The following is a 17,693-nucleotide window of genomic DNA, read 5'->3' as shown; positions in this document are numbered from 1 at the left end:
CACAGATGCGCCAGAAACCACACATGAAACAGGTAACCCCAGAGGCTCTGCAGATAAGCCTGAGTAGTCAGTGGTGGGAAGATACATCCTTCACAGAAATAAAGTACACCTTCAGCCCAATCTCCTTTCAGTTCCAGGTTGTTCTCAGGTCCCCAACATCATGATTCCTGATGCTGAACACCTTTGATTGGCCCTCCCCAGCAAAGGTCAGAGGAGCCATGGGGAACCGCACCACCATCACCAAGTTTGTCCTGCTAGGGCTCTCAGAGACCTGTGAGCTGCAGATGCTCATCTTCCTGGGGCTCCTCCTGACCTACCTCCTCACACTGCTGGGGAACCTGCTCATGGTGGTCATCACCCTCATGGACAGGTGCCTCCACACCCTCATGTACTGCTTCCTCTGCAACTTTGCTATCCTGGAGATCTGGTTCACCTCGGTCATCTTCCCCAAGGTGCTGACCAACATCCTCACAGAATACAAGACCATCTCCCTCCCAGGCTGCTGCCTGCAAAGTTTCCTCTATTTTTTCTTGGGCACCACAGAGTTCTTCCTCCTGGTGGTGATGTCCTTTGACAGGTACGTGGCCATATGTAACCCTTTGCATTATGCCACCATCATGAGCAAAAGGGTTTGTGTCCAGCTAGTCTTCTGTTCGTGGATGACAGGATTCCTTCTCATCATTGTTCCAAGTTTTCTCGTCCTTCAGCAGCCATTCTGTGGCCCCAACATCATTAACCATTTCTTCTGTGACAACTTTCCCCTCCTGGAACTCATTTGTGCAGACATAACTCTGATAGAGCTCCTGGGTTTTGTTATAGCCAACGTCAGCTTACTGGGCACTCTGTCCGTGACGGCCACTTGCTATGGCCACATCCTCCATGCCATTCTGCACATCCCCTCAGCCAAAGAGAAGCAGAAAGCCTTCTCCACCTGCTCCTCCCACATCATTGTCGTGTCTCTCTTCTATGGCAGCTGCATCTTCATGTACATTCAGTCAGGCAAAAGTGACCAGAAGGAAGACAGGAATAAGGTGGTGGCATTGCTTCACACCGTGGTGACCCCAATGCTCAACCCCTTCATCTACACCCTGAGGAACAAACAGGTGAAGCAGGTGTTTAGGGAGCAGGTGAGCAAACTCCTCTTATAAAGCTGTGCAACAAAAAAACTGAAGCTCAGCATCCCCAGACAAGCTAAGAGAATGTAGGCCCCTTGAAACAACTGAGCCTTTCCCATTCAGAAAAAGCTCTGATGATACGTTCGTACATGGTGTGTTTCTGTGGGATCAGTCACTATGCAATTCAGCATAAACTCTTTGGACCCTCTGGCACTATTCATTAGTGGATTTGAATATTTCTGTTCATTCCATCTGTATCTGCCTGGCTTCCAACAAAATACAAGTTCTTTGAAAGCAGAAACTAGCTCTATAACTCACTATAAGCCTCAAGTGTCAATCCATTGTCATAGACCATATAGATTCTTAAAAAATACTTGTGTGCTGATTGAGCACTTTGTGTCTGTTTCTCCAACATCCTCAAGGGAAAGAACAGTTATCTATTAGTACTGTCCTCATTTAATACTGATAATCCTGTTACGGAAATATATTAGCAAGATGTCAAAAATGCTAAAGCTAATTGCTTATCATTTTGCGTATAAGCTATTTATGCTCTTTTAGTATTTAAATTCCTAGAAATTCCTCATTCTTACTGATAAAGGCTCTTTCATCTACTAGTTATATTACCTCTCTGAGCCCCAGTTTTCTCATCCATGAAATGAGGATGACAATGGCCATTTTAAAGAATTGTAATAAAAGTCAAATGAGATTTTCTATGTAAAATTCCTTAAATAGTGTCTGGTCCCCAATAAATATTCCTTCCTTTCTTCCAATTATAGTCCTACTTTCTCGCTCCCTTTTTTATTTTATTTTATACCAGTTATCAACAAAAGCATTTTTGAAGATTTTATATTCAAAATATTATTTTAAATTTTAAAGTTAAATACAGTGTTTAACTTATTGCAATTTATTACCAAGATATTCGCTATTGCTGAAAACAAAGATAAAGTCATATCTGTAAATGAACAAATATTAAATAAGTAACCAAATCAATTAACATTAATTTTTTCAAAGTAATTATTACACAAAAGTCATGTTCAAGTAAATGTGTGGTCTGGTAGACAATAATCTATGCCTTTGAAGAATTTGAAATTGAACAAAGATGATATGAAGTATGCAAATACTATAATTCAGGGTAGAAAATGACAACGTGTAAGAAAATATCACATGTAACTCTTCAACAACCAATTTGAAAACCAAGAGGAAATGGATGATTTTCCAGAAAAGAAATTTTTTTTCAACTGACCTAAGGAGAAATAGAAAACTTGATTAGACATATTACTATAGAAAAACCTCAAAATCAGATTACATATCTACTATAACTCAAAAACAAAAAGCAAACAACCTAATTCTACAAATGATCAATAAGTACATGAAAAGTGTTACATCACTTAATCATTAGGGCAATGCAAATCAAAATCACAATGAGATACCACTTCACACCAATTAGGAAGGCAATTTTTTTAAATTAAAAAAAAAAACAGAAAATAACAAGTGTTGTCAAGAATGTGGAGTGGCCACTTCCAAGGAGTTAGGATTACAGTGGCTCATCCCTGTAATCCTAACTCCTTGGAAGGCAAAGACAGGAGGATCGTTTGAGGCCAGGCATTCAAGACCAGCCTGGACAACTGGGCAACATAGTGAGACCCCATCTCTACAAAAAAAACTACAAAAATTAGCTGGCCATGGTGGTGTGTACCTGTAGTCCCAGCTACTCAGGAGGCTGAGGTGAGAGAATCGCTTGAGCCCAGGAGTTTGAGGCTACAGTGAGCCATGATTGCACCACTGCACTCCAGCCTGGGTGACAGAGCAAGACCCTGTCTCAAAAAAAAAAAAAGAGAGAGAGAGAGAGAAAGAGAAAGAAAGAAGAAAAGAAGGTACAGAAATCATCTAGACTTTCTTATAAGACTGGAAAAAAATGTAAAGAAATTAGAACTCTTGCATATGCACATTGCTAGTGGAAATGTAAAGTGGTACAGTCACTGTGGAAAACAGGATGGTGGTTCCTAAAACATTAAACATAGATGTGCCATGAAATCCAGCAATTTTACTTCTGTGTATATACCCAAAAGAATTGAAGGCAGGGACTTGAACAGATCTTTGTACACCCGTGTTCACAGCATCATTATTCACAATAGCCAAAAGGTGGTTTAAAAAAATGTCCAAAAACAGATGAATGGAAAAATAAAATGTGGCATATACATACAATGGAATATTACTTAGCCTTAAAAGGAATGAAATTTTGATGCATACTATCTGTAATAAACAAATATTAAATCATAGATGAGCCTAGAAAACATTAGCTATGTGAAATAAGCCAATCGCAGAAGGACAAATATTGTATAACTATACTTGTATGAGGTACCTAGAATAGTCAAATTCAGAGATAGAAAGTAGAACGGTGGTTACCAGGGCCCAGGCCAAGGAGAAATGGAGGCTTTATTGTTTAATGGGTATAGAATTTCAGTTTGGTCTCATTTTATTATTATTTTTTTTTTTAAGATACAGTCTCATTATATCTCCCAGGCTGGAGTGCATGGGAGAAGAAAAGATCTCGGCTCACTGCAACCTCTGCTTCCCGGGGTCAAGTGATTCTTGTGCCTCAGCCTCCTGAGTAGCTGAAATTACAGGCACCTGCCACCATGCCCGGCTAATTTTTGTATTTTTAGTAGAGACGTGGTTTCACCATGATGGCCAGGCTGGTCTTGAACTCCTGACCTCAAGTGACTTGCCCATGCCCACAGTTTCAGTTTGGGATGATAAAAAAGTTCTGGAGATAGATACTGGCGATGATTGCCCAACAATGTGAATTTACTTAGTGCCATTTAACTGAATAATTAAAAATGCTTAAAATAATACATTTTATGTCATATATTTTTCACCACAATAAAAAATACAGATCTCAGATCAATAAAAACCCAAAACTATGTAATCTTTGACTCCTTTCTTTCACCAATATCCTACAACCAATCCATTAGCAAATTCTGTGGGTTATACCTTCAAAATATATACAGAACGCTACTATTTCTTACCACTACCAGTGCTACCACCTTTGTCCGTGCAACCTTCCATTTCCTCTTGGTTCTCCATCTCCTACCTGCCACCTCTCCCCCATCCACACAGCCCTGAGGGAGGGAGAAGCCATGGGTAAGGGGCAGATGTGCTTGCAGAATCAAGACAGATAAAGCCAACAACACACGCCATTTCTCTCTGAAGATGTCTTGCCTGAAACAAGCTCTAGGTGGAGCAAAGAGTAAGTTTTAACTTAAAATGAAGTTCAGAATTTTAATAATTACTTAGAATTGGACAGTTTAATAACACTATTCTATGGACTGACAGTTAATAGTGGACTTTTAAAATTATATAGGAGTGACCAGAAAAATCTCTAGACTTGTCCTGGATTTCATCAGGGATCAAGGAAAAATAACTCCATGAACAGGTTTGAATGAGTATATAGGAAGAGGGTGGAGTGGAGAATACGTATTACAAATAAAGTGTTAGTATCCATAATTTACAAAGACAAACAATCTAATAGATAAATGAGATAAAGATATGCATAGACACTTCAGAAAAAAGCAAATTTAAAGAGCCAATAAATAAATTAAAAGATGTCCAATCGTGTTAGTAGTTAAAACAATAAAAATAAAAATAACAGCTCTTAATAATTAATGAAGCGTTTTCAGTTTTTAAAAGTAAATTTATACTTTAAAAATTACTCTTGTTTTAATACATGCTAAAATATTTACAGAGAAAATGATATGATGTCTGGGACTTGCTTCAGAATAACAAAAGGAGGAGGGGAGTTGGTGGTGGTCTAGGTGAAACCGATATGACTCGGTCATTGTTAAAGCTAGATGATGACTACATTGATACATGGAGGTTTATTATAAAATCTTTTTTTTTTTTTTTGAGACAGAGTCTTGCTCTGTCGCCCAGGCTGCAGTGCAGTGGCATGATCGCAGCTCACTGCAACCTCCACCTCCCAGGTTCAAGTGATACTCTTGCCTCAGCCTCCCGAGTAGCTGGGATTACAGGCACGTGCCAGCACGCTCAGCTAATTTTTGTATTTTTAGTAGAGACAGGGTTTCACCATGTTGGCCAGGCTGGTCTCAAACTGCCGACCTCAGGCGATCCTGGAGGTAATATCATCCTCTCCCCCGATGGATATTAAGAACAATATCACAAGGGAATGTACACTCCCTGCGATATGGACAGTAATATTCTCTCCCCTTCTGGATATTACAAACAATATCACAAGGGGGTGCACACCCCCTGCGATACAAGGAGAAATACCATCCTCTCTTCCCCTAGATATTAAGAACAATATCACAAGGGGGTGTACACCCCAAGCGATATGGGAAGTAATATCATCCTCTCCCTCCCTGGATATTATGAACAATATCACAGGGAAGTGTGCACCCCCTGCGATATGGAGAGTAATGTCATCCTCTCCTCCCCTGAATATTACAAACAATATCACAGGGGATGTACACACCCTCCAGTGTGGGAAGTAATATTATCCTCTCGCCCACTGGAAATTAGGAATATCACAGGTGGGTGTACACCTCCTGCGATATGGGGAGTAATATCATCCTCTCCACCACTGAATATTATAAACAATATCACAGGTGGGTGTACACCTCCTGCGATATGAGGAGTAATATCACTTTCTTCACCCCTGGATATTACGAGCAACATCACAAGGGGGAGTACACTCCCTGCGATATGGGGAGTAATATTATCCATTCCCTGCCCTGGGTATTATGAACAGTATCACAGCGGGGTGTACACTTTCTGTGATATATGAAGTAATATCATCCTATCCCAACCCTGGATATTACAAACAATATCACAGGAGGGTGTACAACCTTTGTGATATGGGAAGTAATATTATCTTCTCCTTCCCTGGATATTATGACAATATCATAGATGGGTGTGCACCTTCTGCGACATGCGGAGTAATGTCATCCTCTCCCCCCCTGGATATTATGAACAATATCTACAATAATACTACAAGGTCTACACCCTCTGTGATATAAGGAAAAATATTATTTCACCCTCCTTGAAATAATATCACAGGGGAGTGTGTATGAACAATATCACAGGGAGGTGTACACCCACTTCGATATGGGGAGTAGTATCATCCTCTCTCCCCCTAGATATTACGAGCAATATTGCAGGGTGGTTTACACCCCCTGCGATGTTGGGAGTAATATTATCCTCTTTCCCCTGGATTTTAGAAACAATATATCACATGAGGGTGTACACCCCCTGTGATACTGGGAGTATACCTTCTCCTTTTTGGATATTATGAACCATTTGGCAGGTGATGTACACTCCCTGCGATATTGGGAGTAGTATTATCCTCTCCTTCCCTGAATATTACGAACAGTATCACAGAAGGGTGTACACCCTCTGCGATATTGGGAGTAACATCACCCTCTCCCTTTTTGGATATTACAAACAATATCACAGGGAAGTAATATCATCCACTTCCCTCTTGGATATTACAATGTCACATGGGGGTGTACACTCCCTGTGATATGGGGAGTAATATCATCCTCTTTCTCACTGGATATTATGAAAAATATCACACGGTGGTGTACACGCCCTGCAGTATGGGGAGTAATATTATCTTCTCAACCCCTGGATATTACGAACAATATCACAGAAGGGTATACACCTCTTGCGATATTGGAAGAAATATAATCCGCTTTTCTTTTGGATATTATGAATAATATCGCGGGGGTTCTATACTTCCTGTAATATCATTTTCTCCCCACCTGGATATTACGAACAATATTACAGAGGGGTGTACACCTCCTGCGATATTGGGAGTAAAATCATCCTCTCCCTCTCTGGATATTACTAACAATATCACGGGAAGGTGTACACCCCTGCGATATAGGGAGTCATGTCATCCTCACCTCCTCCCCCAAATATTACAAACAATATCACAGGAGGGTGTACACCCTCTGCAATATTGACTGTAATATCATCCTCTCCCCACCTGAATATTATGAACAATATCACAGAAGGATGTTAACCTCTTGAGATATGGGAAGTAATATCATCCTCTCCCCTCCTGGATATTACAAATAATATCACAGGAAGTTCTACAGCTGTTGTGATACAGAAAGTAATATTATCTTCTCCCTCCCTGGATATTGTGAACATTATCACAGGCAGGTGTACACCACCTGCAATATTGAGGTTAATATCATTTTCTTTCCACCTGATTACTACGAACAATATAACAGAACGGTGTACACCCCCTGCGATATTGGGGGCAATATGCTCCCCCTCCCGGATAATAGCAAAAATATCACAGGTGGGTGTACACCCCCTGCAAAATTGGGAATAATATCATCCTTTCCCCGCCTTGACCCTGCGATATTAAGAGTAAGAACATACTCTCACCCCTGGATATCATGAACAATATTACAAAGGGGTGTACACACCCTGCAATGTTAAAAGTAGTATCATCCTCTTTCCCCCTGGATATTATGAACAATATCACAAGGGGTATACAATCTTTGCGACATTGGGAGTAATATCATTTTCTCCCTCAGTGGATATTACAAACAATTTCACAGAAGGATGTACACCCTCTGCGATATTGGGAATACTTTTATACTCCCCCCCAAAAAATTAGAAACAATATCACAGGTGAGTGTACACTCCATGCGATATTGGAAGTAACACCATCCTCTCCCCCTCTGAATATTATGAACAATGTCACAGGAAGGTGTACACTCTGCGATATTGGGAGTAATACCACCCTTGCCTCCCCTGGATATTACGAACGTTATCACCAAGAATGTACACACAGGGTGTTTACGATATTGCGAGTAATATCAACTCCCCCCTAAATATTACAAACAATATCACAGGGGGGTGTACACCCCCAAAATCCATGGGGAAAGAGAATGACATTATTCCCAATATAGCAGGGGGAGTACACCACCCCCCCGTGATATTGTACCTAATATCTAGGAAGGGAGAGGATGATATTACTCTGAATATTGCAGCGAGTGTACATTCCCCTTGTGATATTGTTCCTAATATCCAGGGTGGGGAAGGATGATATTACTCCCAATATCGCAGCATGTGTATACCTTCCCAGTGATATTGTTCCTAATATCCCATTATGGAGAGGATGATATTTCTCCCCACATCGCAGGGCGTGTACACCTTCCTGTGATATTGTTTCTAATATCCAGAGGCGGAGAGGATGATATTACTTCCAGTGTCGCTTGGGGTGTACATTCCTTCTGTGATATTGTTCCTAATATCCAAGAGGAGACAGGATAATATTATTCCCAGTATCGCAGGAGGTGTACATCCCCTCTGCGATATTGTTCCTAATATTCAGAAGGGGAGAAGATGATATCACTCCAAATACTGCAGGGAGAGAACACCCCCTGGGTGATATTGTTCCTAATATCCTGGGAAAAAGAGAATGATGTTACTCTCAATATTCAGAGAAAGAGAGAGAGAGGATGATATTATGCCCAATATTACAGGGGGTGAACCACCCCCTGTGATATTGCTTCTAACATTCAGAGTGGGTGAGGATGATATTCCTCCCAATATCGCAGGGGTTGTACATCCTTCCTGTGATATTGTTCCTAGTATTCAGGGGCGCAGAGGATGATATTTTTTCGTTGTCGCAGGGGGTGTACCCCTCTTCTGTGATATCCGCGGGAAGACAGCACGAATATTAGGAACAATATCACAGGTGTTACGTACACCTCCTGAGATATTGGTAGTAATATCATTCTCTCCCCACCTGGATATTACAAACAATATCACAGAAGGGTGTTAACTCCTTGAGATATGGGAAGTAATATCATCCTCTCCCCTCCTAGATATTATAAATAATATCACAGGGGGTTCTACACCTGCGGCTATATAGAAAGTAATATCATCCTCATCCTCCCTGGATATTATGAACAATATCATAGGAGGGTGTACACCCCCTGAGACATTGAGGTTAACATTTTCTTTCCACTTGATTACTACAAACAACATAACAGAAAAGTGTACACCCTGTGCGATATTGGGGGTAATATCATGCTCTCCCCGCCTGGATAATAGCAAAAATATCACAGGTGGGTGTTCATCCCCTGCGAAATTGGGAGAAATATCATCCTCTCCCCACCTTGATATTACGAACAATATCATAAGGGAGTGTACACCCCCTGCGATGTTAAGAGTAAGAACATACTCCCTCCACTGGATATCGTGAACAATATTACAAAGGGGTGTACACACCCAGTAATATTAAGAGTAATATTATTCTCTTACCCCTGGTTATTATGAACAATATCACGGAGGGGTATACAATCTTTGCGACATTGGGAGTAATATCATTTTCTCCCCCAGTGAATATTACAAACAATATCACAGGGGGATGTACACCCTCTGCGATATTTGGAATAATTTTATGCTCCTCCCTGAAAAATTATAAACAATATCATAGGGGAGTGTATACTCCATGCGATATTGGAAGTAATACCATCCTCTCCCCCTCTGAATATTATGAACAATGTCACAGGAAGGTGTACACTCTGCGATATTGGAAGTAATATCACCCTATCCTCCCCTGGATATTATAAACAATGTCACAGGATGGTGTATGCACTCTGTGATATTGGGAGTAAAATCTTCCTCTGCCACCCTGGATATTAAGAACGTTATCACCAAGAATGTACACACAGAGTGTTTATGATATTGGGAGTAATATCAACTCCCCCTAAATATTACAAACAATATAACAAGGGGGTGTACACCCCCAATATCCACAGGAGAAGAGAATAATATTACTCCCAATATTGCAGGGGGAGTACAATCCCCCTGTGATATTGTACCTAATATCAAGGAAGAGAGAGGATGTTATTACTCCCAGTATCACAGCGGGTGTACATTCCCCTTGTGATATTGTTCCTAATATCCAGGGTGGGGAAGGATGATATTACTCCCAATATCGCAGCAAGTGTACACCTTCCCTGTGATATTGTTCCTAATGTCCAGTTATGGAGGGGATGACATTTCTCCCAATATTGCAGGGGGTGTACACCCTCCTGTGATATTGTTTCTAATATCCAGAGGCGAAGAGGATGATATTACTTCCAGTGTCGCTTGGGGTGTACACTCCTTCTGTGATATTGTTCCTAATATCCAAGAGGAGACAGGATAATATTATTCCCAGTATTGCAGGAGGTGTACATCCCCTTTGTGATATTGTTCCTAATATTCACTGGGGGAGATGATATCACTCCCAACATTGCAGGGAGAGTACACCCCCTTTGTGATATTGCTCCTAATATCCTGGGAAAAAGAGAATGATGTTACTCCCAATATCGCAGAAAGTGTACACGCCCCCTGTGATATTGTTCCTAATATTCAGGGGGGAGAGGATGATATTACTCCCAATATCGCAGGGGGTGTACACCACCACTGTTATATATTTTCTAATATCCAGGGAAGAAGAGAAGAATATTACTCCCAATGTCGCAGGGGGTGTACACCCACCCCGTGATATTGTTCCTAATATCCAGAAGGAAACAAAATGATATTACTCCCAATATCACGGGGGCTGTACACTTCCCCTGTGGTATTGTTTCTAATATCACAACGGGGGAGAAAAGGACATTAGTCCCAATACTGCAGGGGGTGTACACCCCCACTGTGATATTGTTCCTAATATTCACGGGGGAAGAGGATGATATTACTTCCAACATCGCTAGGGGTGTACACCCCCAGGTTATATTTCCCGAATATCCAAAGGGGGAGAGGATGATATTACTCCAAATGTCGCAGAGGGTGTACACCCCCTCTGTAACATTGTTGCTAACATCCAAAAAGGGAAGAGATGATATTACTCTCAATATCGCAGGAGTGTACACCTCTTCTGTGATAATGTTCGTAATATCCAGGGTTGAAAATAATGATATTATGCCCAATTTCACAGGGGGTGTACAACCCCCAGGTGACAATGTTTCTAATATCCAGTGAGGATGATATTACTCCCAATATCGCAGGGGGTGTACGCACCTTCTGTCGTATTATTCCTAATATCCAAAGTGAGAGAGGATAATATTACACCCAATATCACCAGGGGTGTACACCTCCCTTGTGATATTGTTCCCAATATTCAGAGAGAGAGAGAGAGGATATTATGCCCAATGTTACAGGGGGTGAACCACTGTTCCTAATATTCAGGGACGCAGAGGATGACATTATTCCCAGTGTCGCAGGGGGTGTACGCCCCTTCTGTGCTATTGTTTCTAATATCCAGGGGAAAAGAGCATAATATTTCTTCCAATATCGCAGGGGGTGTACACCCACCTTGTGATATTGTTTTTAATATCCAGGAAAGAAGAGGATACTATTAGTACAAATATCAGAGGGGGTGCAAAACCAGGGGTAAAGAGAATGATATTACTCCCAATATCGCAGGGAATGTACATTCCCCTTGCGATATGGTTTCTCATATCTAGAGAGGGAGAGAATAATATTACTGTCAATATCGAAGGGGGTGTACACCCCTCCTGTGATGTTAATATCCAGGTTAGGAGAGGATAATATTACTCCCAGTATTACAAGGGTTGTACACCCCTCCTGTGATATTTTTCCTAGTATCCAGAATGGGAGAGGTTGATATTACTTTCAATATTGCAGGGGTGTATACATCCCTTGTAGTGTTGTTCCTAATATCCAGAAGAAAAAAGATGACATTACTCCCAGTATTGCAGCAGTTGTACACCCCCTTTGTGATATTGTTCTTTATATATAGAGGGGAGAAAATGATATTACTCTCAATATCATGGAGGGTGTACAACTTCCCTGATATTGCTCCTAATATCCAGGTTCGGAAAGGATGATATTACTTTCAGTATCTCAAGAGGTGTACACCTTGCCTGTGATATTGTTCCTAATTTCCATGGGCGAAGAGGATAATATTACTCGCAATATCGCAAGCGGTGTACAGACCTCCTGTGATATTGTTCTGAATATCCAGAAAGGAAGAAAATGATATTACTTCCAATAACGCAGGGGATGTACACCTCCACCTGTGATATTGTTTCTAATATGCAGAAATGGAGAGGATTATATTACTCCCAATATTGCAGGTGTTGTACACCCTTTCTGTGATATTGTTCCTAATATCCAGGGGGTAAAGATAATATTACTCCTAAGACCACAGTTGGTATACACCTCCCTGTAATATTGTTTCTAATATCCAGGAAAGGAGAGGATATTACTTTTTTTTTGGGGGGCGGAGTCTCGCTCTGTCTCCCAGGCTGGAGCGCAGTGGTGCAATCTCGACTCACTGCAAGCTCCGCCTCCCAGGTTCACACCATTCTCCTGCCTCAGCCTCCCGAGTAGCTGGGACTACAGGCGCCCACCACCGCGCCCGGCTAAATTTTTGTATTTTTTTTTAGTAGAGACGGGGTTTCACCGTGTTAGGCAGGACGGTCTCGATCTCCTGACCTCGTGATCCGCCCGCCTCGGCCTCCCAAAGTGCTGGGATTACAGGCGTGAGCCACCGCGCCCAGCTGTGATATTACTCTTAACATCGCAGGGGGTGTACACTTCCCCTGTGATATTGTTTCTAAATCCAGAGGGGAAGTGGATGATATTACTCCTAATATCGCACGGCGTGTACACCTTTCCCACTGTGATATTGTTCCTAGTATCCAGGGTGGGAGAGGATGATATTACTTCCACTATCACAGGGGTTGTACACCCCCTCTGTGATATTGTTTTTAATATCCAGGGGGGAGAAGATTATATTACTCCCAATATTGCAGAGGGCGTACAAACCCCCGCCCCGTGATATCCTTCCTAATATCCAGGAGGCGAGAGGATGAAATTACTTTTTATATCGCAGGAGGCATATGCATCCGTGTGATAATGTTTTTAGTATCAGTTGGGGAGAAGATGATATTACTTTCAAAATCGTGGGGATGTACACCCCCCGTTGTGATATCGTTTATAATATCCAGGAGGGGAGAGGATGATATTGCTCCCAATATCGCAGGGGGTGTACACCCTCCCTGTGATTTTATTCCTAATATTCAGGTGGGAAGAGGATGATATTACTCCCAATATCGCAGGTGGGGAAAACACCCCGCCTGTGATATAGTTCTTAATATCCATTAAGGGAGCGGATGGTATTACTCCCAAAATTGCAGTGAGTGTACACCCACCCTGTAATACAGTTCCTAATATCCCGGGAGGGAGAGTATGTTATTACTACCAATTTCAAAGGGGGCATACACCCCCTCTGTGATACTGTTTTTAATATCCAAGGGGAAAGAGGATTATATTACTCCCAATATCGCAGGGGGTGTACACCCCTATGTGATATTGTTCCTAATATCTAGCGGGGGTAGAGGATAATATTACTCCAAATATCACAGGGAATGTACATGTTCTCTGGGATATTGTTTTTAATATTTGAGGATGGAGGATGATATTACTTCCAATATTGCAGGGAGTGTACACCCACCCTCTCATGTTTTTCCTAATATCCAGGGGAAAAATATTACTGTCAATATCACAGGAGGTGTACACACCCCCCTCCCCCCGTGATATCGTTCCTCATATCCAGAAGGAGAGAAGATGGTATTACTCTCAACATCTCAATATCGCAGGGAATGTGACCCCTGTGATATTGTTCCTACTACCCAGGAGGGGGGGACAAAATTATATTACTCCCAATATCGCAGGGGCTGTACACCCCACTGTAATATTTTTCCTAATATCCAGAGCGAGAGAGGATAATATTACTCCCAATATGGCGGGAGGCGTACACCTTCCCTGTGATACTGTTCCTAATATCCAGGGGGAAAGAGTATGATATCACTTCCAATATTGTAGGAGGTGTACACACCCCAGTGATATTTTTCTCTAATATCCAGAAGGAGAGAGGGTGATAGTACTCCCAATTTCGCAGGTCCAGTACACCCCCTGTGATATTGCTCGTAATTTCTAAAGAGGGAGATGATATTACTCCCAATAACATAAACAGACTGTGTTGACAACCCCCTGCCATGTGGCTCCTAATGTGGGAGAAAGCGGTGATAGTACTCCCCATATGGTGGGAGTGGACACCCTCCTGCCATGTGGCTCATAACCTCCGGAGGGGTAGAGAGATGATATCACTTCCCGTATGGTGGGGGTGGACACCCTCCCACCATGTGGCTCATAACCTCCAGCGGGGTAGAGAGAGGTGATATTACTCCCCACATGGTGGGGGTGGACACCCTCCCACCATGTGGCTCATAACCTCCAGTGGGGTAGAGAGAGGTGATATTACCCCCATATGGTGGGGGTGGACACCCTCCCGCCATGTGGCTCGTAGCCTCCAGGGCAAATTGGGGGAGTGATATTACTCCCCATATGGTGGGGATGGACTCCCCCTGCCATGTGGCTTGTAATATCCAGGCGGGAAGAAGGGGGTGATATTACTCCCCATATGGTGGAGGTGGACACCCTCCCACCATGTGGCTCATAACCTCCAGTGGGGTAGAGAGAGGTGATATTACCCCCATATGGTGGGGGTGGACACCCCCCTGCCATGTGGTTCATAACCTCCAGGTGGGGAGAGGGGGGTGATATTATTTTCCATATGGCAGGAGGTGGACATTATCATTATTAATTCATTTTTATATCATTATTAAGACTAATAAACATTTTAAAGCAATGACTCAACAAATCTAGCTTTATATTATTTCACTTATCACTTCTATTTTTCCAAAACAACTTTTTAATTAAAATTATGAATTAAATTAATAAAAATTATTAAATTATTTTATTTTATTTAATTAATAAAAAATTAATAGAAATTTTTTAAATTTTGTAGTTGCCTTTTTGAGAGTATATAATTTTTTTAGAATAGTTTTCTCTTTGGAGAATATAAAGTACATAGAATTTTCATACTCATAGTTTCTATCTTCTTATCATTCTTGTTTATATTATGCAATAATTTATCATGTAGATCTTCACTGCCTCTGTAAAGTTTTGTTTGTATAATTCCATTGAGTTTTTCTGCTCAGCAATTATGTTTTTAAGCTATGATTTTTCTCCTTTTCTCAGTATTTTTTCTATAATTTCTAAATTAATTTTATATAATTTATATAAGTGAAATTATCTTTCAAATCACATTTTAAAATGTAAACATTAGGAAAGATTTTTCACAGCTTTGGGTTAGTTCTTTTCAGAGAAAGATATTTGTTAAGATTTCACATATTAGGCTCTCTCTTTAAATTCCCAAATCACCCACCTTCTCTGTTAGAAAAGGGTCTACTACTGCAAAGAATTTGGAAGTGATGTGGTTTTTGTCCGTCTTAAGCTTGCACAAGCAACAGAAAATATTGAATGATTTTTCATCTGTCTATGGATTTTGTAGTCTGCACTAAGACAGGACATACATAGGCAGGGTGAATACTCGAAAAATATTTTGTCTTTCAAGCACTACAGAAAGTCAAACTAAATAATGCAAAAATCCATTTCTAATTGTCTTTAAAGGAAGCATCCTTGGTAAGGCTGAAGATTTACTCAGAATGTTGTTTATAGTAAGTGCAAACTGTAAGTGCTACATATAGTAGAATTCAATCTATCCAAATGAATGCTTGGAACAATTGTTATAAATTCAGATGCAACAGATTTAAACACATATACCTTAATATCCAACTTCTCAAGCCCTGTTCTGAAGGACATGAGCTTCTGTCATTATCTTAACAAATAGCAGAAAAACAACTTTATCAATGTTAAGAAAAGATACTCTGGGTGACGTTACTCTGAGATGGAAAGGCCCTCCTTCTAAGGAATTAGTGTTCTGGTGTAAAACTTGGATTTCAAAAACCTAAATTTTAGCAGCACACACCACACTTCCCCCCCCAACTCTGCCACACACACACCCTTAGTTTGAGTTGGCATTTTATCTAAGGTACACTATGAACAATCATTAGTTATGCCCTTGCATTTTATCCTTACTTTCAAAACTCATTTTTAGGCAGGTTTCTTATTCTTCTCACTGGATTGTTTCATATCTCACTTTGCTTTCATTTATATCCAGTTTCTTGAAATGTCAATATGTAGATGATATTCTCTGGCTTCTGCTGAAATAGATAATTTTTCCTATTGAATTTATTTGATCATTTACATGGATTTTAAGTATATAAGCTCAAATTTTTATTTTTAACAGAATATACTTTAATAATATGCATGGGCCATTTTATAAAATGTTTTTTAGCAATAATTATATTTAAGAAATATATTTTTTATTTAGAAATTTCACTTTCTGTGAACTGCCATATTTTCCCATGAAAGTAATGATTTTTCACGTTTAGCAATTCCTTGCATAAGGTAGGTTGTGCTTGCCTAATTTTGGCATGCATTCAAGAACGGATAAATCAAGACTAGCTACAACAAATGTCAGTGAGGATGTGGAATGACCTCCTATATTGATAATGAAAAGGTAAACTGGTATAATGAAATTTGAAAAATTTTTTGCAATTTCTTATAAAATTAAACATGCATCTATTCTACAACCACACAATTCTATTCCTAGTTGCTTTTTCAAGGAAAATTAAGATGCATGCCTACAAAAGACTTATAAAAATATGTTCATAGCAACTTCATTTACAACAGAAAAACTGAAAATAACCGAGAGTTCAATCAGCAGTACATACACACATTTTAGTATATTTGTTTAATAGAATACCACTTAATGATAAAAAAAAAAGAAACACACAACATGGATGAATTTCAAAAAACATTCTAAGGAGAAGAAAAAGCTGGGCACAAAAAAATACATACTGTATAATCCCAAATATATGAAGTTCTAGAACAGATAAGTGGTTGTTCTGTGCAGGAAGAGGCAGTAAGAAACTTTTGGGTGTAATAAACATGTTTTTATCTTGAAAAGGGTGGGGCTTATACTTGTGTATGCATTTGTGAAATGTATTAAGTTGTGAACCTAAGATTGGTCCATTTCACTGCATGTAAATGTAAGTTTAAAAAAAGCAAATAAGTGATAAGTATGATGTTTTGAAATAAACATTAAGCTCTATTGAGTTGGTTTCCTTCTATAGCGGTGTATTAGTCCATTCTCATGCTGCTATGGAGAAATACCCGAGACTAGGTAATTTATGAAGAAAAGACGTTTAATTGACTCACAGTTCTGCATGGCTGGGGAAGCCGCAGGAAATTTACAATCATGGTGGTGGAAGGCACCTCTTCACAGGGTGGCAGGAGAGAGAAATGCCAGGCAAAAGAGGGGGAAGCCCCTTATAAAACCATCAGATCTCAGGAGAACTCACTATCATGAGAACAGCATAGGGATAATCATCCCCATAATTTGATTATCTCCCAAAACACATGGGAATTATGGAAACTACAATTCAAGATGAGATTTGGGTGTGGACACAGCCAAAACATATCCAGTGGTATCTTTTAAAATTCTGAAACTACTTTTTATCAACTTAAGCAAATAAATAAGCTTTTGAGAATTACAGGAACCAGATTTCTCACAGTTTGAACACAATGTTACCAATGGAAAGGCAG

General features: G+C 40.3%; 1 protein-coding gene across 1 annotated transcript; it reads left to right on the top strand.

Moving 5' to 3' along the window:
* The first annotated feature begins 218 nt into the window (after positions 1-218).
* LOC100596610 (olfactory receptor 49-like) lies at positions 219-1,148 on the top strand. Its single transcript, XM_003260939.1, has one exon. The coding sequence runs from the start codon at positions 219-221 to the stop codon at positions 1,146-1,148; it is 930 nt and encodes a 309-aa protein (XP_003260987.1).
* The last annotated feature ends 16,545 nt before the right edge of the window (positions 1,149-17,693 follow it).

This window comes from Nomascus leucogenys, chromosome 22a, assembly GCF_006542625.1.
Source record: "Nomascus leucogenys isolate Asia chromosome 22a, Asia_NLE_v1, whole genome shotgun sequence".
NCBI classification, from domain to species: Eukaryota; Metazoa; Chordata; class Mammalia; order Primates; family Hylobatidae; genus Nomascus; species Nomascus leucogenys.
This window is presented reverse-complemented; position numbering and strand designations above follow the sequence as displayed.

Bases quoted from the DNA above. Each gene is read 5' to 3' on its own strand.
- LOC100596610 (XM_003260939.1), top strand. From the start codon at position 219: ATGGGGAACCGCACCACCATCACCAAGTTTGTCCTGCTAGGGCTCTCA.